General features: G+C 41.8%; 1 protein-coding gene across 1 annotated transcript in view; it reads left to right on the top strand.

Annotated features, from left to right (window-relative positions):
• Nucleotides 1-4148: 4148 nt before the first annotated feature.
• oplah (5-oxoprolinase, ATP-hydrolysing) overlaps nt 4149-22852 on the top strand; it is a gene marked incomplete at its 3' end in the record, with an annotated part of 56718 nt that continues 38014 nt past the window's right edge. Inside the window, 8 exon segments of the mRNA XM_080751562.1 lie at nt 4149-4197; nt 4861-5073; nt 8258-8449; nt 11006-11120; nt 12948-13071; nt 17241-17436; nt 19457-19622; nt 20364-20502. Of these exon segments, the coding sequence (XP_080607688.1) occupies nt 4903-5073; nt 8258-8449; nt 11006-11120; nt 12948-13071; nt 17241-17436; nt 19457-19622; nt 20364-20502 (1103 nt within the window). The 5' untranslated portion in view covers nt 4149-4197; nt 4861-4902.

Here is a 22852-nt window from a genome sequence, read left to right as displayed (position 1 = left end):
ATAAGGACCATTATTTTTCGGAATCAACAATTATGCGGCCAGTATGCTATTGCATGTGTGAAGGTGGACGCATATCAAGTAAAGTTACAAGAGCCCTGGCATTTTGTTTAAATTTAGTATTTTGTTTTCTCCTGGTGTCACACCACATAGAGCCACAAGGGGGCATAATTGTACATTGGTTTCAAATATTTCAGACATGATTACAAATATATTTTCCATTGCAGCTTAATTTTAGAACAGGACCAAAACAAGTGTTGCAGGTGAAACTTTACAGCGGTCACACAATGGATCAACATTCAGATATATTTTTCTAATTTATGTTGGTCTGTTAAGTTCTGTGTAATGGTGTAATTGGATCAGTCTGTGCACGCGCACGCACACACACACACACACACACACACACATACACACTTGTACAGTCTAGGCATGTAACAGACACTTCAGACTTCAAAGTAAATAGGATACCAGCTAGGCACACACCTACCATCTGTCAAAGCAGCATATCTAAATAACATTCTTAACATTTTTGGTCAAGCTAAACAAATACAAAATAACAGACATAGCAAACCAACATATATATGTTTAAGCCATCAAACCAACTGTAATGTAGTGCCCCATATTTTGTTGTATTACAGACACAAGGCACTCGCCCTGACATGCAAATCTGGAAAGTGTAAGTCCTTCTCCCTATTTGTTCTACTGTTCTATGACACTGACACGCTTTTTGAGCGGTGGTCACACCGTCTCCTATACGTGGCCGTGTGTGTATGCGTCCGTCCGGCCGTCCGTCCGTGTATGTAGCCTCAAGCCTGCAGTACCTTTTCTGACCACACATGTTAAGGGAGGGGTGCCGTTGTTCTCACACACACACACACACACACACACACAGGGGAGAAGGGTGGGTCAGCATGTGTGGTCAAGTATTATTATTATTATTAACAAACTGAATGTTTTAGGGTCAAATAAATTAGAGTGTGTGAAGAAACTACAGCATTGTAAAGCACACTAACCCCGCTGCACCCACCCAGTAGTGCTGTTGCACAGCCTCCACGACCACCGCTCAGTTCACACGGGTGTGATTTTTTCTCTCTCCGTTGCTAGTCAGTGTTTGTGGTCTGATTATTGGTCAGGGAGAGAAGAATGAGAAATGTGCCAAAATGTAGTGAGTGCACCCCACGCTCCCACACATTAGACCCGACAATCAGAGCATATTCAGCAGCTGTTAAAACGCAGCTTCACTACTGGTACTGGCACTTACAGTATATATACTCTAACGTTATTACAATTGCTGCTTTTTAAATTTGACATTTGTCTTTGAACTATAATACACCTTATGTTATAACATCAGCTATTTTTACAGCCTCATCCCACTGCTCTTTTTAATGCATGTAATATACATTTCTCACTGCTCATATGTCTTCTTTCTTTCCTTCTGTTATTCTGTCTGTCTGTCATAACTGGACCTTGTACAACAATGAATTTCACCAGTGGTTTTATACCTGTAAACTTGTGATGTGGCAATACATTTGATTTCACTTGATGCCAGTAACCCAAGATCTCAATGCTGCCAGGCACGCCCCTTTGACCTAATTTCATTAAAAAAAGAAATTGATTAAAGGGATATTTCACTTTCAAAAAACTTTTGGTAATTTTATCGTCTAATCAGGCGTTTATGAACACCCTGAACAGTTTTTAATTTGCTTGATTCAATATTTTGATATTTGATGTAAATGTTACCAGGCCCAGGGCCTCTCCCCACACACACACACCCATTGTAACTTCAAACTTCATTTTAACCATGATAGATTCATTAAAAACACCCATTATTTTTTCTGGTGACTCATACTACCCTTCTAATACGTGAGCAGGTTTTCCCATAACATTTTTCATTTATTTTTAATAATTATTTTTTGTATTTCATTTTTTCAATTTTTCCAAATAATTATAAAAAATAAATGAAAAAGGTTATGGATAAAACACGTATTAGGAGGGTATTATGAGTCACCAGAAAAAATAATGGGTGTTTTTAATGAATCTATCATGGTTAAAATGGAGTTTGAAGTTACAATGGGTGTGTGGGGAGAAAAGCCCATAAGGTGTTTCCCTGTTGAAAGTGGAATATCCCTTTAACTCGAACACAAAGCATCAATAATGCCAATTGATATCATTTTATACATTTTATATTGATATAATTATATACATTTCAGCTACTTCTTTCAATGCAGATACACCAATCAGTACCATGCTTGGCATTGAACCAAGCTTGTTGGTATAAATATATTAACATAAACTATAGGAGAATCCTTTCCAGGACTTTAGATACCACATTGGCTAGTGCAACTGCCTATAATTATCCAGGTTCTCAGCCATGCCAGCTTGGACCTTGATGACAAGAGTAACAGACAACTGGCAACATACCATGAGTCGTATAACCATGAAACAAATGGCAAGATGAACTTTTGGGCTTTCAAACTAGAGGGGTTCTGTAGGATTTGCTGTGAACCATCTTTTTTTATTAGATAGATTTGTTGCTACTTGCTAGACCTCATTGGTTGTGATTCCCAATGTATTATAACTGTTTGCAATATTACTGTATAGGTGTCACATTTAACACAATTAAATAAAGCAGAGTAATGTTGCCTCCACAACTCTGTGTTACCAGTTTCAGAATCTCCCTCTATGGTAGAAATGTTTTGCCCCTGTTCAAAGCTCTCATTGTTCCAAAAGTTTAGCATTATTACAAAGTCACTTTTTTTTGCCATAGAGCCCGCTCTCATGCATCGTTTGTGTTTTCTAACACAAGCTTTTTAGGACATGCCCCATGTGTGGGCCTAGAACCCCCAAATCTTGTTCCAAATAGCTTGATGCTGTGTGCCTGCCCTTATCAGAGAAAGAAAAGTATGATCTATGCCAAGGGTCTTCAACAGGGGGTCCGGGACCCCTAGGGGGTCCTCTGAGTTATTACAGGGGGTCCTCCAAATCTTTGTGTGACTTTTTTTCTCCTTTTTCATATTAACCACTTGAACCCTAGAGTCCATATTCTGAGAACTTTGGCCAAAAACAGCAGATCTACAAGCTTGCAATGCCTTGCAGCGCGAGGCGTTGTGAGCTTGTAGATTGGCTATTTTCGGCAAAGAGGTTTGGTGTAGAGGGGAAAAAGAGCCGAACAAGTAGCAAATACAGAATGAAATGTCAAGTTTATTAAGTATTGATGGTTGATGGTATCTGAAAACACAAATTGACATGAATTAAATCCAAAATACACTGATGATTGTGCTGTCAAACAATGATGGAATTTATGAAAAGGTTGTGGGGGTCCCTGCTTGATCTCTCTCTCTCAACTAAGGGGTCCATGGCCTGAAAACGTTGAAGACCCCTGAACTATGCCACAGATGCTGATGGTATTTTGGGATTCAGATCCCAAAATACCATCAGCACAGATGGCTGTTTTATGGCAATTTAGCTATACATCAGAGCAACTTTGACTTAAGTGGAGTCCACAATGAAACCAAGACCTCAGGGCTTTTTGTGTTACAGAATAGCAGCATTAGCCTATTTTATAATTGTACCTCTGTACCTTTTGCAAATTGTTAATAAAGTAGGTTATTATTCAATCAATCAATCAATCAATCAATCAATCAATCAATTAACACAGGGCTTAGACTAAGCCCCCCCCCCCCCTTTTTTCTTTTTTTTCTGCCTTTGTATTTGATATTATGCTTTTGAAACTGATATTATCCTAGATAAAGTACTATGTTCTATCCGTCTGTCTTTCAATGTTATATGAGATACTTAAAGTGTGGTTCCTGTGGAAATAAGCCTCGGCTTTCTAGGATCTCCTTTTAGTTGACCTTGTACCAGTGATTTGTACTGTCATGAAACTGTACTTTTTTCTATTGCAAACTTCTAATAAATTCTTCAATCAATCAAAAACGTTTGTTTCATTTCTGTGACGGAGAGCCTTTGAGCGCGTATACCGCACATACACCAATAGACGCGCAGCAACATTTAAGCGGCGGCTAGCCCGCCCACGGTAAATAATTCAACGAAATTCAAAGCTTGAGGGCGGAAGAAGGACGTAACACAGTTACTAACAAGGGGGAGGAGCTGCAGGGAGAAGAGGATTTCAGCTCGGTGTGAGTGAAGTCAGTGAACACACTGTACAGATTATCAGATATCAACGCGCTGCAACAGAAGGTAAGAAGGCTAGCAGGTGCCAGCCTGTGTTATCGTTATTATAGTCTGACTGTCGCTGTGTTTGGGCATGTGCACGTTGTGTGCACACTGCACACTGCACAGGACATTGAATTGGCTACTATTCTTGTCTTCATACATGCACATGGGCATGGCACAGCAAGAACTAAACGTTGGAAACTTGAAAAGGCTGTGAGTGAGCTCTCAATAGTCAGTTTCACGTGTAGTTTTAATGTCAGCACTGTTTGGGGGTGGCTACTACCATGTTATTACTAGTATTACTGCCTCTGTGTTCAAGCTAAGAAGTCAGTGAAAGAAATTGTGAAGCTTTAAAGATATATGTGCCAGTTTAGCTTGTAATATGCGTAAACAATGACAGAAGAACTTATACTCTTTAAGAAATTCTTGAATGTTCGCCGATAGGCTATATTAGCAGTGTTGATGATGACTGAGGAGTGGAGACAGTTTTGTCATTTAAATTAATGTTGTATGAATTGAGGAAAAAAAGGGAACCCAATTTAAACAAGCCCCAAAGCTATCTTGTGGTCTTTATCATTTTAGTTGGCCTTGTATCAGTGATCCTATGCATTTTCCACTTCTAATAAAATATTCAATCAATCAGTCATTATAATGTTCTTCTGTCTCTTTCTCTCTTTCATGTTTCAGAACTTCACAGACTCAGGAGCAGTTTTCTTCTCTCTGTTCCATATGGCTGAGACCAAGGGGAAATTTGACTTTGCCATAGACCGTGGTGGCACATTCACTGATGTGTTCGCCCGGCTGCCAGATGGTCGGGAGAGAGTTCTGAAACTGCTGTCCCGGGACCCTCAGAACTACAAGGATGCCCCCACAGAGGGGATCCGCAGAGTCCTTGAGCAGGTAGGGAGGGACAGGCTGGGGTGTCGCACCAAATTCTGGGCCCTGGGTACAAGGATTCACTGCGGGCCCCCCATGAATGTTTAACCCATTTAGACTGGGAACGCATTATACACATTATTTTGTACTTTAACTATTGAAAAATAGCAGATCTACAAGCTCATAGCGCGGCACGAGTGCATCGTTATAATTTGTGCAAGTCTTTGAATATTTTTGACCCAATTCTAATGTCTTCTAAATCCGTCTAAGGTTTTTTTTTGAAAAACCTATGTTTCTATGTCACAGGTGCTCAAACCTTTTCATCTGAAGGACCCCCCAAAAAATATGTATTTGGCCACAGAGCTCTCAAAACATTCAGTTCCAGGGACACCCCAGATGGAAAATTTGAGTTAGAAATGTTCACTTTAAAAATACATATATTCAAAGATTTGCACACATTTTCGCAGCACTTATCAATAGCTAAAGAATAAAATAATTAAGGCCCCTCCACCTTGGCTTGGGCCCTAGTATCGACAAAATAAAAGTCTGGGTCTAGTAACTAACTAGACCCAACTAACTAGTAACTCTAGTCTAGTAACTCAGTCCCCCCCCCCCCCCCCTCCTTGTGACGCCCCTGGGTAGGGAGGGACAGGGGTGTCATTTGGGATTCCAGAGGGGATGGCAATTCCCACCACTTTATAGCCTTCACATTTAACCTACACATTCTGGTCTTTTATTCACATTTCCTCCACCCAGACAGTGGTGTAAGAAGTAGCCTACTCAAATGTAAAAGTATCAGTACCACAGTAGCCTAATGGGCCTAGCATAGTCTGTTACTTGTAAAGGTTAGTTATTCAAATGTTACTTGAGTAAAAGTACAAAAGTATTGGCATAAAAATGTACTTGAATACCCAAAGTAAACATCCCCATTGTACAGAAGGTCCCATTTCACAAGTTTTCAAATGTACAAAATGTCAAAGCCCTTTGAAAAATAATAGCAGATAGTCCGGTTGTGAACTGGTAGATCGTCTATTTTCAAATTGCCACCCTCAGTTTTTTTTAATAAAATGTTAAGCGACTACTAGAATACCCAAAGGAAACTTGTATTTGTCACATGCTTGTTCGTGTATGTGCAGTGTTGGTGTGGTAGAGTAGACTCATATCGGGCAGACTCCACCATACTGTGCTAGCAATGTCCAACATAAATAACACAAGTAATGTAATAACAGTTATAAGTATGGCACTAGGTGGTAATGAGTAGTAAAGTAGAAAGTGTGTAGTTTAGAAGAAATGTAATAGCCTGATAGGTGTGCCAAAAATATACGCAGACATTGGTGTATAGAATAGCCAATTTGGAATTGCACGTTCCATGGGATACCGAAGTGAGATTTACTGTGTACACCTTTCTGCAGTGGCTCTCAAAGTGGGGTCCAGGGATCGTCAGGGTTCCTTGAGAGGGGTTCAAAATGGAACTGTAACTTGTACAAAATGAACCAAATGGAACCGTTTGGTTGCATTTGTACAGTTTATGGGAGTCCTTGAAGTTAAAAGTTTTCGAGTACCATGCACTGGCCTATACTCTGTATCTATTATAGCCTACACTGTATGTTGCAGCCAAAAAGTAAATATACAGATGAAAAAGAACTTGTGTCCAATGTGTTTCATCTGTATTCATAATCTTTTAATGTGTTTAAAGTGCATGAAGTACCTTTAACAAAGTCTCTTAATATACTGTAATGCATGGCAAGGTCATTAATAGAGAGTGCAAACCCCTTATGAGAGAGATAGGAGGCCACTGGATTTTGAGTAAGAGTGTGTGTGTGTCTATGTGCATGCGTAATTGTACATTCGTATTTACTTGTTAAATTGTGTGTGTGTGTGTGTGTGTGTGTGTGTGTGTGTGTGTGTGTGTGTGTGTGTGTGTGCAGGTATGATCGGTTGGTTTTGAGTGGAGCCACCACATACCTAATGCCATTCATTAGTGTGGTTGTCCCAGCAGGGTAACCAGACTATAGTACTTGTAATATGTTTATGCTATATTGCAACTTTTTCCGACTTCGGGCAGGCAGCATCAGTGTACTTGTGTTTTGGTGCATACTATGCATGTGTAACGCCCAGGGTTCGAACCCAGGACTCCCGCGTGAAAGTCCAATATCTTAACCTCTAGACCAAAGGGATATCCCTATGGACTAGGGGAGATACTAGACTTTTGAGGCCATCAGGCTGAGGCAGTGAATCACTTTGCTACACATGCATTGCACACGATAAACTCTATCTCTGCCGTCATGATTTTGACCAAAAGAATTACATCACATCAGATGCAGTCCAGGTGGTGTATGCACATTCAAAAATAATTGCAACGGATGCTGGATAAAAAATACAATTAAACTATGAAGAAGAATATCCACACATCGTCTTTTAATTTCCCAATAACTTTATTGTTATTGTTATTTGTTGACTATTTTTAAATGTTTTATTAACAATGTGCTGCTACACTATATGTGGGAGTTATATATATATGTTAAAGTTACAAGATAATAGATGCTATGTGACAAGTTGGACTGATATCACATTTAGAACATACAGTACAGACAGAGATTGCATGAAAGCAATTTGTTAAACTGTTGAACTAACTCCAAACAGACAAGCCCTTATTCCTCCTTCCCAAGGGAGGGCCGGATCCCATGTTGGGAAACACTGGCTTATTAGGAAACAGAGCACTAGCTCCTTTCACACCGTTTCACAAATCACAGATTTGACTTTTCAGTCATGAGATTTTTGTTTGCTTTAACCCGGTAGTGCGACGGTTCCTTGAGGGGGTTCCTCGAGTCGTATACACTCTCAGAGTTGTGGGGGTCCTTGAATTTTTTTTATTTTTTTTCTGCAAGTTTGTTTGAAATGTGTTTATATCAGTTATAACAAGACAGTGCACAATATGCATGTGAATGTTTTCTTACTGATGTGTGCATGTGTTTTTTGTCATTGTGTGTGTGTGTGTGTGTGTGTGTGTGTGTGTGTGTGTGTGTGTGTGTGTGTGTGTGTGTGTGTGTGTGTGTGTGTGTGTGTGTGTGTGTGTGTGTGTGTGTGTGTGTGTGTGTGTGTGTGTGTGTGTGTGTGTGTGTGTGCGTGCGTGCGTGCGTGCGTGCGTGCGTGCGTGCGTGCGTGCGTGCGTGCGTGCGTGTGCGTGTGTGCGCTCCTGCGCTGACAGGAAACGGGGCGGGTTTTCCCCCGCGACCAGCCCGTGGACACCTCTCTGATTGGCTGGATCAGGATGGGCACCACGGTGGCGACCAATGCCCTCCTGGAGAGGGAAGGAGAGAGGACCGCCCTCCTGGTCACCAAGGGCTTCAAGGACCTGCTGCATATTGGCACACAGGCCAGACCAAAGCTGTTCGATTTGGTCAGTAATGCTTTCATCTCTCTTCAAATTAGAGCACAGCAATTCGTATCATTCATGATGCCTTGTAAGCTTGTAGATCAGTTATTTTCCCTACAAAAAAAGAACATAATATGGCTCAAGTCGTTAACTTGCCAAAGCATTTCCATATTTCCCATGAATTGTAAATGTCAAATGCATTTAGTGTTGATAGCTTTGTTTTTCTACCCCATATCTATCCGACAGTGAAATAATTATTTACATCAATAAACGGAGGAAACTTCTTATATATAATAGCATTTGGGTTTATTCCAGGGAAGAGTTCTTACAAGCGTTGGAAAAGCATGGTTCCAGATCAATTCTTCTGACCACAGAGAACAACTTATTTTTTTTATATACACACATGGGGTTATGCCTGGCGTCATCACGTCAAGCCGTCAGTTGTCATCTCGACAATTTAGTTTACTCCTGGGCAATAAGGGTGTTATGACATCAAAACTGTAAACAATTCCGAGCCTACTATCTTCATATTGTTTACTTATAGGATCCATGAAACCAAATCAAAGTTGAAAGCACAGCCTGAGAGGCACATACATTTTAACCAAATGGATACACAGGAGGCCGATTTTCTACCTAATATGAACAAGCACACACAAATGAAATATATCTATCAGAGTGACACATTCATATTTATAACTCTATCAAAGGTATAGTGCAGTAGCCTCTAGTAGCCTGAGGTTGGAGTTTTGCTCTGTTGACATTGGCCTGTCACTTGGAAGTGAAGTGGACCTATAGACAATAGAACAATGAAAGTCCCCTAATGTGAAAGCCTTTTGTGTGAGGCAATGGTTCAAGTGTTCTCTCTTGTTGTCGCGATGTAATGTGAGAGAGAATGTCTTCTTTATACTGTTTCCCTGAACGAAAATAGGGAAATGAATGCTAACATTTACAAATACTATGGCTGTAGGTTGCGACGATGCAAGGCAACACAAACAACGACTGTACAGTTCAATGAGAAGTCATTTTCATTTCCTCATCAAAATAAATAAACTCCACGATTAAGCTTACAACGAGTCGATGTGATCCGCGGCGCTTTGTGAGCTTGATTGGCTGTTTTCAATGTGCGACACTGTACCACTCGAGTTTAGAACAACAAGCTTTCTTTTTCAAGCCACAGTCCTCTTTAGCTGAGATGAAGCTCCTTAGACTCCTTAGATTTTGCTACTGGCCCTGTGGCCTTGGTTGAGCACAGATTCGCTAAGAGAGAATTATCTGGGAGGACATTCATACAACAAGGATTTGCACCCCGCTGATGCGAGAAAATCAAGCTTGTCAGAAATTCTCGGGAGCATCGGTAGGGTAATAAAAAGGCTATTAACATACTCGGATCGTGTCGGAGGAGTTTTCAAACCAAGGGCGAGTTCGTGCCCGAACTCGCAACATTTCTGGGGAGGTCATGAAATTCAGAACGATATGTAATCGGAGCTGATATCGGCCTCGTAAAGGGTCTCTTAGTAGCTGAGACACAATGGGGGACCTCATTGTGTCTCAGGAAATGAATGGAGGCTTCAGGTTTGGAGTTTGCCCCCAGCCCAGTGTTCCATTAGTGGTTTTACTGGTCACTTATCAATCCTAGACAACGCCACACGCACCAACTTTTACATTGACCTGATTCTTATGCAAAGCTACCTAAAATAAGTGAACTCCAGTATTCTTACACTGATCTTTGTTATAATCCTCCTCTTATAATGCTGTAATACCTTAATATGTTTAAAACCAATTGTCAAACAAATGAACGCTAACGCTCATAAATTGTTCATTTACAGTACATCGTCTGTTGTTAGTTTGAGGGTCTGAGACAAGATAATAATTGCCACTGCTTTTTATTACTATGAGAGATAAGTGGTAGTAAACATCGGTCATTGAAGCATTATCCTTTAATCCTTATCTATGGAGTAGTGGAGATGTCCCTGGGGTTTCCTCTTAAAGGACAACTTTTTTACAACAAGGGTTCATATTTTAGATTGTAAATGGAGAAAAGAAAAGATGAGTGTTAAAATGTTTTCATTTACTGCTTTCTATTGCTTTAGTCATTTTAATGACTGATTTCAGTGGTTGGGGCATGTGTGCAAGTGGATAAATATGTATTTTTAGACACAATAAGCCCATTCCCAAGATGCACCACAATCTTTCATGGGCAGATGTGACTTGTCTTTTTAGACACAATAAGCCCATTCCCAAGATGCACCACAATCTTTCATGGGCAGATGTGACTTATGGGGGCTAGTAGTGTTACTGTAAAGAAATCGCCAGCTTATTGTGTCTAAAAAGACATATTTAGCCACTTGCACGCATGCCCCCACCGACTGAAATCAAGGTCATTAAAATTGCTAAAACTATAGAAAGAAAGAAATGATAACATTTTAACACTCATCTTTTCTTTTTTCTAATTACAATCTAAAATATGAACCCTTGTTGTAAAAAGAAGTTGTCCTTTAGGTAAGTAAGCTTTGCAGAGCCTTGAGGCCCTCTTAGGCATAAATAACTCAAATAACTCGGCGTGTGTGCGTGCTCAAACAGGAGGTGTCGATGCCTGAGGTTCTGTATGACGAGGTCATTGAGGTGGACGAGCGAGTCGTCCTCAGCCGAGATGGCTGCCAGCTGCCCAGGAAGGAGCCCAAACGCATTGTCACAGGTACCACCAGGGGCGTCACCAGGGGTAGGAAAGCGGGACTGAGTTACTGGGGCCCAAGGTGGAGGGGGCCCAAATAACTTTATCTAAAATAGCAGATATACAAGCTCACAGCGCGGCACCGAGTGCCGCGCTGCGAGCTTGTAGATCTGCTATTTTTGAAAAGTCGTGAAAATGTGCGCAAATCTTTGAATATATGTACTTTTTAAGCGAGCATTTGTAACTCAAATTTTGCTTCTCGGGGTCCCTGGAACTAAATATTTTGGGATGGGGGTCCGTGGCCGAATTCATATCCTTTTGGGGGTCCTTCACATGAAAAAGTTTGAGCATCACTGACATGGAAACATGGGTTTCTTGCACACATTGTCACAATTTTTCAAAAATAGCAGATATACAAGCTCGCTGTGAGCTTGTATATCTGCTATTTTTCAATAGTTAACATTCATGGGGGGCCCGCAGTGAATCCTTGTACCCAGGGCCCCGAATTTGGTGTGACGCCCCTGGGTATCACAATCAAACGATGTGAACTTAAATGCTGTATGTTTCTTTAGTGGTTATGATCCAACATGAGGCTAGGGATGGGACGATAAGCGATATTATCGTTTTTCATGATTTAATGTATCGTGATATGGTCCTCCGTCATGCACTGGGATCAATTCACCTTTTATTTGCCGAGTTTCATATCCGGTAGCACTAAAATCCTCTATAATTGGTAAAAGCTACTTATAGACAGGGAGAACGGAGCAAAACCCTGATTAAAGGGTGTACCAAACTTTTCTCAATTGATTCTTATGTATTTTGACCTGTAGAATCCATTTCTGCAATATACATTTTTATATTGTGCATAATTAATTAGATACTTAGCATATTTGACTAATTATGCTAATTATCTCATTAATTATACACAATACAACAATATACTTTGCAGACATGGATTCTACAGGAAGAATTACATTAGGAACAACTGAGAAAAGTTTGGTAAACCCTTTTATACATTTTTTGATGAATTTATTATCGCGATAATATTGTAAATTTGCGATTTCTTTGGTCACAATAATGGGGATATGAAATGTTCATATGGTCCCATCCCAACATGAGGCTTTACCCTGTCTCTGGTGGGTTTATTATAGTTTTTATACGTAGCGCCTGAAGGCTGAGCCGTATAGAACAGGATATGGCTGTAGGTTCCCCACAAAGGTAACGCTAAAAAAAGGTGATTTAACAGCGTTAAGGCCCCTATCATAGGGTCAGAAAGAACCAAGTAGTACGCACATCTTGTAAAAAATTCTCCGGGTGCTGAGCAAAAAAATAATACGTACAGGAGTGAAGGAGAGGCTCGCACACCGTCATAGGCTCCCAGGTATGTTTATTTAGCAACGTTTCGACCCCATGTGGGCCTGATGAAGACCCACATGGGTTCGAAACGTTGCTAAATAAACATACCTGGGAGCCTATGACGGTGTGCGAGCCTCTCCTTCTCCCCTATCATAGGGTCACACCAGCCCTAGCCATGGACTGCAGATGAAAAGTAAACAACCCGGCTTATAAAAAATAAACTAAAACATTGACATACACACCATGGATCACTGAGTAATAGCGTATAAGGCTATATTCCTTCCCTTAGCTGACCACGGTTCGAATCCAACCCGAGGCTCTTCAGGTCTCTCTGTTCACTTTTCCTGTCTCTCTGTTCAGGAATAAAGCACAAAATGTAAAAAATGGGACATGACATTAGTAGACTCCAGTCTAAATATTGTATATTTGTTTTTCTCTACTGTTTTTGCTGTTTTTCCTCTCTGATGCGTACGCACACATTATGTTGGTCCTCAGGGAGTACGGGGGATTCTCTGGAGGTGTGGAGGGAGTTGGATTTGGAGCAGGTTGAGGAAGACTTGAGAGGAGTTCTGTCGCGAGGCATCACTAGTCTGGCTGTTCTGCTGCTGCACTCATACACGTCAGTACAGGTCACACCGTCACTGTCGGGTAGAAACCTTGTATCTCCAAGTTTCAATTTTGTATGTTTTTTACGTTAAGCAAAGCCCTGCTACATCAAGACTGTTGCACAAAACTAGAGAAAACAGCAGATCTACAAGCACACAACACCTCACGGTGCGAGGCGTTGTGTGCTTGTAGAACAGCTATTTTCACTCGTTTAAATACATTCTTAAAGTTCATACATTCTTAAAACTAGAAAACAAACCGTTTTCTATCTTTAGTCAAGACTAGCCCTTACCCGTTCAAAGATATGAGCTCCGAAATGATGTGCAGTGTGTGGATTATGGGATGTGCACTGTGCACACAGTATATGAGGGATGGAAAGTAACTGTAACTGGTGCTTGCATGCTAATATGTAGGAGCATCAATGTAAGAAATACCCGTTCCATTTAACGGCTACAGAGATACTGTGTACCGATCTGCATGATTTTGGACAACATCTGTAACAGGGCCAGAACCACCCCGCCCCCCCCCCCCCCCCCCCCCCCCCCCCCCCCGCCCGCCCGCCCGCCTGCCCGCCTGCACACACACACACTCCCCCCCCCCCCCCCCCTGTGTGTGTGTGTGTGTGTGTGTGTGTGTGTGGGTTTGTGTGTGATTGTGCATGGCCTGAACAACAGCGCCCCTCCCTTAACATGTGTGGTCACAAAAGGTACTGTAGGCTAAATAGATATAGATACACCATAAAAATGCAATTATACAGCATACGATTTGTGAAAGTGACAAACGGGCTTCACAGTTATGTCAGGTGTGTTCATATGCTGATGGTGATGCGATTTCAGATCAATTGCTCCAGCCACTGAGGAGAAACGCGGTTTCAGACAGACACTCAGACAGACAGACAGACAGACATTCGGAAAATTATATGTTAGATGATCTCCTCCATTCTGTGTCTGTGTGTCTTGCCTTGGGCCAATGCTACACATCAACATTGTGGGTGTTAAAGGAGAGGACCGTTCATAAAGGGTTTCCTACTTTTTAGTTGTCTTACCTCAGATAATGACAAGTGGTCGAGGTCTTGATTTTATCTCCCAAAGCATTGTTGTGATTTTCGTCCAAACCGGAAAACCGAGTTCCTTCTCACAACGGTGGCTCATGGGCAGAACCAAAATCCGACTATTTAAACATGTCCAAATAAGAAATTGACGCTTCCTCCAGTCTCTCCATGCTCCCAGTACTGTGTGAACGTCAACAAAGCTAACGTGATTACGTCACAGTCACAGAGCTGGTGTAACTCTGAGTGCTGTTTCCACTGTTCCCTGCTACCCCTAGGGGGTGTTGTTTCACGGATAATACTGGATAGATAAACAGCTCTCGCCTGGTATAGCCATAGAGTTTTATAAGAAGTAGTATAACGAGCCTAGATTCCTAATGCAGCTAGCTAACTTACTGCAGTATCTATCCCCACCATGTTTTAACCTGGGGGTTAGATTGGTCTAGCTGAGCTAGGCTAAAACAGTGCATCTTGTAGAGTAGGCTACTTTATATTTACTGTATGTAACATCATACAGTGGGTGATACCCACTGCACATTTCATACTGCACATACAGTATGAAACAGGCTGCTAACATTTGCATTTCTATGGGATTAGGTGTGAAAATCGGCAAAGTAGCAGGAATGTGGATGAGCTGAGATGACTCAGATGAGGGAGAACCATCTTGTCTGTCCAGGCGTACCCATAGACTGTATAAAACATAGGGCGTACCCTATATTTCCCATGATAGAATGGAAGCTTTTACACTTGTAGGTTGCAGTTGTGCGTTTGTTCTGGCAACATTTGCAGTCCTTCATGATTTAAAAGAAAAAGTTTTCCTAATCAAGACTCGATAGAAACACAGAGACAGTGAAAAAGATTTTGAAACAGCAGTAAATCCTGCTGTGAATGAAGAAAACTACAAGATGCGCTGTTTATATATCCAGTATTATCCGTGAAACAACGCCCCCTAGGGGTAGCAGGGAACAGTGGAAACAGCACTCAGAGTTACACCAGCTCTGTGACTGTGACGTAATCACGTTAGCTTTGTTGACGTTCACACAGTACTGGGAGCATGGAGAGACTGGAGGAAGCGTCAATTTCTTATTTGGACATGTTTAAATAGTCGGATTTTGGTTCTGCCCATGAGCCACCGTTGTGAGAAGGAACTCGGTTTTCCGGTTTGGACGAAAATCACAACAATGCTTTGGGAGAAAAAATCAAGACCTCGACCACTTGTGATCTGAGGTAAGACAACTAAAAAGTAGGAAACCCTTTATGAACAGTCCTCTCCTTTAAAGGACAACTTTGTTTCAGGGTTCATATTTTAGAGATAAGATGAGTGTTAAAAGGTTTTCATTTACTTCTATCGTCTTAGTGATTTTAAAGTTATACCATGTAACATTTTTTATAAAACAAATCTTAAAATTGTCCTAACTGTTAAATCGCTAAAGTTTTAGAACCCCCGCTCCGTTAATTTCAGCTTCTAAAGCCTTCTCTTTATATGTTTTCTATGAGCCGTGAGGGGGGGAGAATTTTGCGGCAAAATGACGTCATCTGCATCATGTGTATACGTTGGCCAATCATATCGCCGATCATAAACACATGGTACACTACCGGCCAATCACAGGCGCATCTTGCTGACTTCTCAGGAAGTAGCTTGCCTCAACATAACAACAACATACTCGGGTGAAGGAGTGTGTTTCTCCGGAATGCCTGAACGCACAGGAACCAGGGACCCCTCTAAAGATAGATATCGGCGAGGTGGAGGCAGACGCGGTGGCGAGAGACCCGGACGGCGGCGAAAAACGGCCGAAAGACGCGGACGCGACCGCGGTTTGCTATACAGCTCTGACCACTAGTTGAGCAACTTACACAGTATAGCTTTAACGATTTTTATTTGCATGCATGCCCCCAGGTTGGGGGCATGCATGCAAATGGCTAAATGTGTATTTTAGACACAATAAGCCCATTCCCAAGATGCACCGCAATCTTTCATGGGCAGATGTGACTTACGGGGGTTGGTGTAAATAGTTACAAAGAAATTACCGGCTTATTGTGTCTAAAAAGACATACAGTATGTAGCCAGTTGTATGCATGCCCCCACTCACTGAAATCAAAATACAAAAATTGCTAAAACAATAGAAAGCAGTAAATGAAAACATTTTAACTCTCATCTTTTCTTTTCTCTAATTACAATCTAAAATATGAACCCTTGTTGTAAAAAAACAAAGTTGTCCTTTAATTCACCTTTTAATTCACCGACTGTTAAATATTTTCATGTCAAGGACCCCCATAAGAGAAGATTTGCCTACATTGTAACTTTATGTCAAAACTAAGCCATTAGCCTATTCATGAGGGGTTGTAGGTACAACAAAACCCCTTTATAAACTCCTGTCTATAAGCCAACAATGGAGTTACATACTGTAACATGTCTGCTTCTCCCAGTCACACCAAATCTTGGGCCCTGGGTACAAGGATTCACTGCAGAACAGGCCCCCCATGAATGTTCTTCATAAGGGGAGGGAGTTTAACCCATTTAGAAAGGTAGCGCATTATTCCGCATTATTTTGTGCTTCAACTATTGAAAAATAGCAGATCTACAAGCTCACAGTGCGGCATCGAGTGCCGCGCTGCAAGCTTGTAGATCTGCTATTTTTGAAAATGTTTGAACATTTCAAATCCTCCTAAGCCTGGTTTTGGTGGTGGTCAGTGGTGCTCAAACATTTTCATGTGAAGGACTCCCAAAATTACATGTATTTGGCCACGGACCCCCATCTCAAAACATTTAGTTCCAGGGACATCCCCCCCCCCCCCCGAAACAAAATTAGAGTTACAAATGTTTGCTTAAAAAATACATGTATTCAAAGATTTGCACACATTTTCACGACTTTAAAAAAATAGCAGATCTGCAAGCTTGCAGCGTGGCACTCGGTGCCACGCTGTGAGCTTGTATATCTGCTATTTTTCAATAGTTAAAGTATATAAAATAATTACGGCCCCTCCACCTTGGGCCCTGGTAACTCAGTCCCACTTTTCCCCCCCTTGGGACACCCCTGCTCCCCATAATGTTACGTACCGTATGTCTTCACTTTGTCTCACACCCCTCTCCTGTTCTCTGTCGCTCTGTCTCTATCTTTCACTCTCTCTCTCAGGTGGTCTACCCACGAGAAAGCGCTGGGTTCTCTGGCACGTCGCCTGGGGTTCACCCAGGTGTCTCTGTCCAGTGAGGTCATGCCCATGGTGCGGGCAGTGCCACGTGGGTACACGGTGTGTGCCGACGCCTATCTCACCCCAAAGATCCGGCAGTACTTGAAAGGCTTCTCTTCCGGCTTCAAAGGTGCCCTGAAGGTGTGTGCTATAGTACAGTGTGTTTTATGCAGATATGCCTGTGTTACCATTTACCAGCAAACCCATTCGTTACTTAGAGGGCAGGGCGACTTTGCCTACATTATATTATTACTAGTGGTGTCCAACGGTTAAATATTTTAATCACGATTAATCGCATGATTTATGTAGTTAATCGCGCGATTAATCGCAAATAAGTCATCAGCTTTTATCAGGTCACAATGTAACTTAGAGGGATATCTTTTAAGTCTTTCGTGGCCCTATTAACTTGGGAGTGGAAATATTTGCTGGATTTATGCAAAAGTATGTTAATCTTTTATTCGAAATCAATTAAAAACCTGAATAAATCATAATGGTATTGCATTAAACAGACTGCAGCTGATGGGTATAAGGATCTGCTAAATTGACTTAATATGATTACTGTTGTGTCCACCTTTAGGCTTTAATTATACTTTGTATTTTTTATTACATCAACAGGGATGGACCTTGTAGCCAATATAGCCGATATTGTAGCCAATGTTTGTAAATATGCGATTAATTGCGATTAAAATAATTAATCGCATAACATAACGGTGAGTTAATTGCGATTAATTTAGTTAACTTGGACAGCACTAATTATTACGTGAATCATATCCTTCTGTTGCGAGGAGAAACAGTTTCCACTATCTCCATAAACAATAGATCATAAATGTGTTTGAAAGAGGTAACAGGAAGAAGCTGATGCTTATAATATCCTACCCATTCATAACAACGTTATACAGTATACAAAATCTTATGAGAAGAAAATATATATTAAAAAGAAAGACAAATAGATGAACCAAATGTACACTTACATTAGTACTTCAACATAACTTATCAATTCAGTAGTACCTTCATAACCTTTCCATCCGTGTTGTAGTCGAGTCCACCTAAAGCGAGTCCAAGTCAAGTCCAAGTCCAAGGGGGTTTGAGTCCGAGTCAAGAGCCCCTGGGAGGGGGTCGAGTCCGAGTCGAGCTGACGGGAGGCAAGACCAGATTTTTTTTTTTTTTTTTTTTGATTGGTAGGCTACAGAAAACAATCTGGATTCCTTTTTGTTCAGTCTCTCTCTAAATTAGCACCAGGGTTGGGAAGGTTACTTTTAAAAAGTATTCGTTTTTTAAGTATTAAATTAACTGGTTACTTTCAGTTACTTTTGGATTAATTATCGCATGCTGCGATAATTATCGCAGCATGGCAAACGATCTTCCAAACGATCACGGCCGTTCAACCAAAACCGGAAATGCGCGATCGCTTGGGAGCATGTCGCTGTTACTACATGTCATCTTTTCGACACCCTAACCCTAAGTCGCTAACCCTCCAGTCGAAATGATGGTCGTTCGAAAGAGCGCTATTTTAGCTTATTTTGCTATAGCATCCATATCTCTGTAGGTCGTATTTTCATTAGGTAAAAAAATATTTGGGAGTGTGCATAGAGAGGATGCGCACGTTCCCATGGGTGTGCACCGGTCGTGCACGCGGAGCGCCACGCGGCGACGATGTTTTCGCAAATTTTCGCTAACCCAAGTAAATTTCAGACCTTATTCACACCGCGGCCATCTTTGATCACATGACCACATCAGGTGGCAAGCAGCCAATCAGAAGCTTCCGCGCGCTTCCGGGTCTTGCCTTACCCAAAATGCTGTTTTGAGCTTCTGATTGGCTGCTTGCTACCCGACGTGGTCATGTGATCAAAGATGGCCGTGGTGTGAATAAGGGTTGAGCCTGTTAGGTTCTCAGATCAGAAAGCCTGAGGCCTCTTCAGTGTAGCATAGACATGTAGTTGGCGCTCTCTGGTGGTGTATTAAAATCAGTGCAGTCAAATCTCTGTAAATATATTACTGACATATCACAATATTCCTGGCAGAATAAGCGCACAGCCATTTCTGGGGTGGCTGGGAATGTGTTAAAATAAACATGCTGCGCCCCATTCACCTATCCCACCACTTAATACACGGCAGCCTTCTCTTTGCAGTGAAATAACCACCTCTCTCTCTCTCTCCCCAGGATGTAGACGTGCTCTTCATGCAGTCAGACGGGGGGCTGACCCCCATGGAGCAGTTCTGCGGCTCTCGGGCCGTCCTCTCCGGCCCAGCAGGGGGCGTGGTGGGTTACGCAATCACCTCCTACAGCCAGACGAACAAGAGGCCTGTCATCGGCTTCGACATGGGCGGTGAGAGGAAAAACAACACGTCGGAGGGATCTTATTTACACTCACACACTCACTTGTCAAGGAATATCATTTGAACCTTGGCTGACCCAAAACCCCACATTACTCAGCATGGACGCTTACAAATTAAATCTAGCCAAGGATAGTTTTAGATATTTAAAGCAGTGGTTCTCAAGCTGTGAGTCGGGACCCCAAATTATTTTGGGGGGGTCCCCAGATGATTAAATTATTTTTGGGGGGGGTCCCCAGATGATTAACATTGTTTTCTCACTCGAACAGTAAACAAACCAACATAAAGTTGAAGTGTATAGAGGGTATCTGCACATTTCTAAAGTGACAATTTAAAGACTTTTTAATACCTCTAAAATGACAAATTGAACATTGGATAAATTGTCAAATATTAGAGGCAGAAATTGTGAAAATATCCGATCTACATCCTCACAACGCCTCTCAACGCGAGGCGTTGTGAGCATGTAGATCGGCTATTTTCACAATAAAACCGTGTTATACAATATGTAATGCCTCAACTCTTAGTGCTCGTCAGGGTGATGGGGTCCCCAGTTAAAATATCATTATTTTGGGGTTCACGGCATGAAAAGGTTGAGAACCACTGATTTACAGAATGGTTATTTCGAAAAAGGTTAAAAATACCGGACAGTACTGCATTTTATTCGTAACACAGGTATAGATGTTGCTGTCAACGTTCAGATATTCCTTTTCCCTGACTCTCTGGTTCACCTCCAGGCACCTCCACTGACGTGAGTCGCTACGCGGGCCAGTATGAGCACGTATTTGAGGCCACCACAGCAGGGGTGACACTGCAAGCCCCCCAGCTGGACATCAACACGGTGGCTGCTGGTGGAGGTTCACGCCTCTTCTTCAGGTTAGTGCCGGGGGGATGAAGATGAGGGTCAACATACGAAGGTCAACATGTTAGTCATGGCCTCAGTGAGTTTACAGCACTGCCAATTGGTGACCCAATGAAACGGGTCTGTGACCCATTTTTTGGCAACCTTATGTTTGAGAATCACTGAATAAATGAATGAATTTTATTTGTATAGCGCTTTTCTAAACATAGTTCCAAAGTGCTTTACAGACATTTAAAAACAAGAGCAAACATTAGTGAAATAAAATAAAACAAAACAAACAAAACAAACATTTAAAACACCAAACACTTTACATTCAGATGTGTTTTTAAAAGCGATTTAAAAGAGGGAACTGACTCTGCTAGCCCAAGATCCAAGGGCAAGCCGTTCCACAACAGCTGCCCGTGCCGCAAAAGCCCGGTCCCCCCGGGTGACACAGGAGGTGTTGGGAGGATTCAGGAGGGCCTTATCTGAGGATCTGAGGGTGCATACAGGTTTATGGGGTCAACAATGTAGCTGGGAGCCAGTCCACGTAAGGCCTTAAAAGTAATCAATGAAATCTTAAAATCTATTCTGTAGCTCACAGGCAGCCAGTGTAGAGCAGCCAGGATGGGAGTAATATGGTTGCGTTTCTTTGTGTTAGTCAGTAATCGAGGTGCAGAGGTACCATCTGGAGACGGGATAGTGTTTTTTTGTTGATGTCGGAGTAGGCACACTTAGGCAATGCCCAAGTGGTATGCGCCTGGACCAGTAGACAAGCGGGCACAACGCCCATGTATTTTTCTATTTATTCAATTTGTCCCACCGTTGAGCACCAAGACCTTCTACCCACAACTGGCTGAAGCGTGTTGGACTTCTCTTAGTGACATAATGTGGATTATGTCTATCTACCCACTACAATAATTATGAACTTTATGTCTAGTGTCTTCACTAAACATGATGCAATGTACAGCAGAACAAGGCAGGAAACATCATAGAAGAGATAAAAGATAAGAAGTGAATAGATAAAGATAGACAATATAATGACATACTGTATACTAGGATTATATGAATAACATAAAATAAGGTATTTTACTTACAGATGTAATTTGTGGGAGATGTGATTGTCTATGTACCTTGTTTAATGCAGGGCCGTTTGCCAGTCTTCTGGCAGAGGTACAGCAGTGGCTGAACAAACCCACTGACCACAGTAGACAACGTGCATATTTGTGTAACTAACAGTATTTCACCCGACATTATGTATCCTCCGCCTGCAAAAATGGCAACGGCAACACACCAAACAGAGTAATTTCCCAAATATGACACCATGATCAGGCAGATGATAGTGAAGGCTCTCCTCTTCAGGCTGTTGTCTCTCTCCCGCTCCCTCCCCATCTCCCCTGGAACGGGCTGTTTCAGAGCCCAGAGGATGGCCAGGCTGCACACTAGCATTACTAACAGGAAGAATAGGCTCAGGCCCACATAAACGTAATACGATATCTTGCTAACATTAAACACCATGAATAACAGAGCAACCCCAACGATAACCAACCAGGCCAACGCAGAGCAAGCCAGCCTGTATCTGGGGGGTTTGCACTTGAGGAAGAGCACTGGGTGAATCACAGCCATGAAGCGCTCTACGCAGATGAAGCTCTGGAAGAGGGATCGGCCAGTGAACAGGAACCCCATACGGAAGCAGCTCATGGGGAAAATATACTTGATGAGGTGGATAATAAAAAACAAGCTGGAGATGATCTCACATGCACTCAGGTTGAGTGTAAAGATCTCTGTGGCCATTGTACCAGCCGGTCCGCTTAACACCAGCCACAGAACCCAGCTGTTGATGGGGAGTCCCAGGGCCAGGTTGATTGTTGAGCTGGTGATGTCTAAAATGTCTACGGCGCTGCTGTAGAGGGAGGACTCGTTTGTTGTGTTCATTTTCCTGGCAGATCTGAATTGCGAGTGCCGCCTCTTAAAGTCTTTTGGAGAGACGGACACATTAACGGACAAGGGAGAGTAAAAAAGACAGACAGACAAAGAGAGAGAGAAAGGAGCATACCGTATTGATGAGTGCCACCTACTGTATACACTATTTTTACCTGCACAACCAGACACTTTGAATAGTAAAACACCACTACAACATAATACCTATACAATCATATTACACCCCTATAACTTAACTAATCAAAACACCTTGACCTTTATAACATAGTACTAATCAAAATACTTCTATCACACGATACTAATCAAAATACTTCTATAACACAATACCAATCAAAATACTTGTATAACATAGTATTATTATCAAAACACCAATACAACATAATACTAATACATATTATTAGATATAATATTGGAATCAGACATTGACCTGTAAAGTGCTCTTGT

The sequence above is a fragment of the Nannobrachium achirus genome (assembly GCF_963921795.1).
Source record: "Nannobrachium achirus genome assembly, chromosome: 21".
In the NCBI taxonomy this organism is placed as follows: domain Eukaryota; kingdom Metazoa; phylum Chordata; class Actinopteri; order Myctophiformes; family Myctophidae; genus Nannobrachium; species Nannobrachium achirus.
This window is presented reverse-complemented; position numbering and strand designations above follow the sequence as displayed.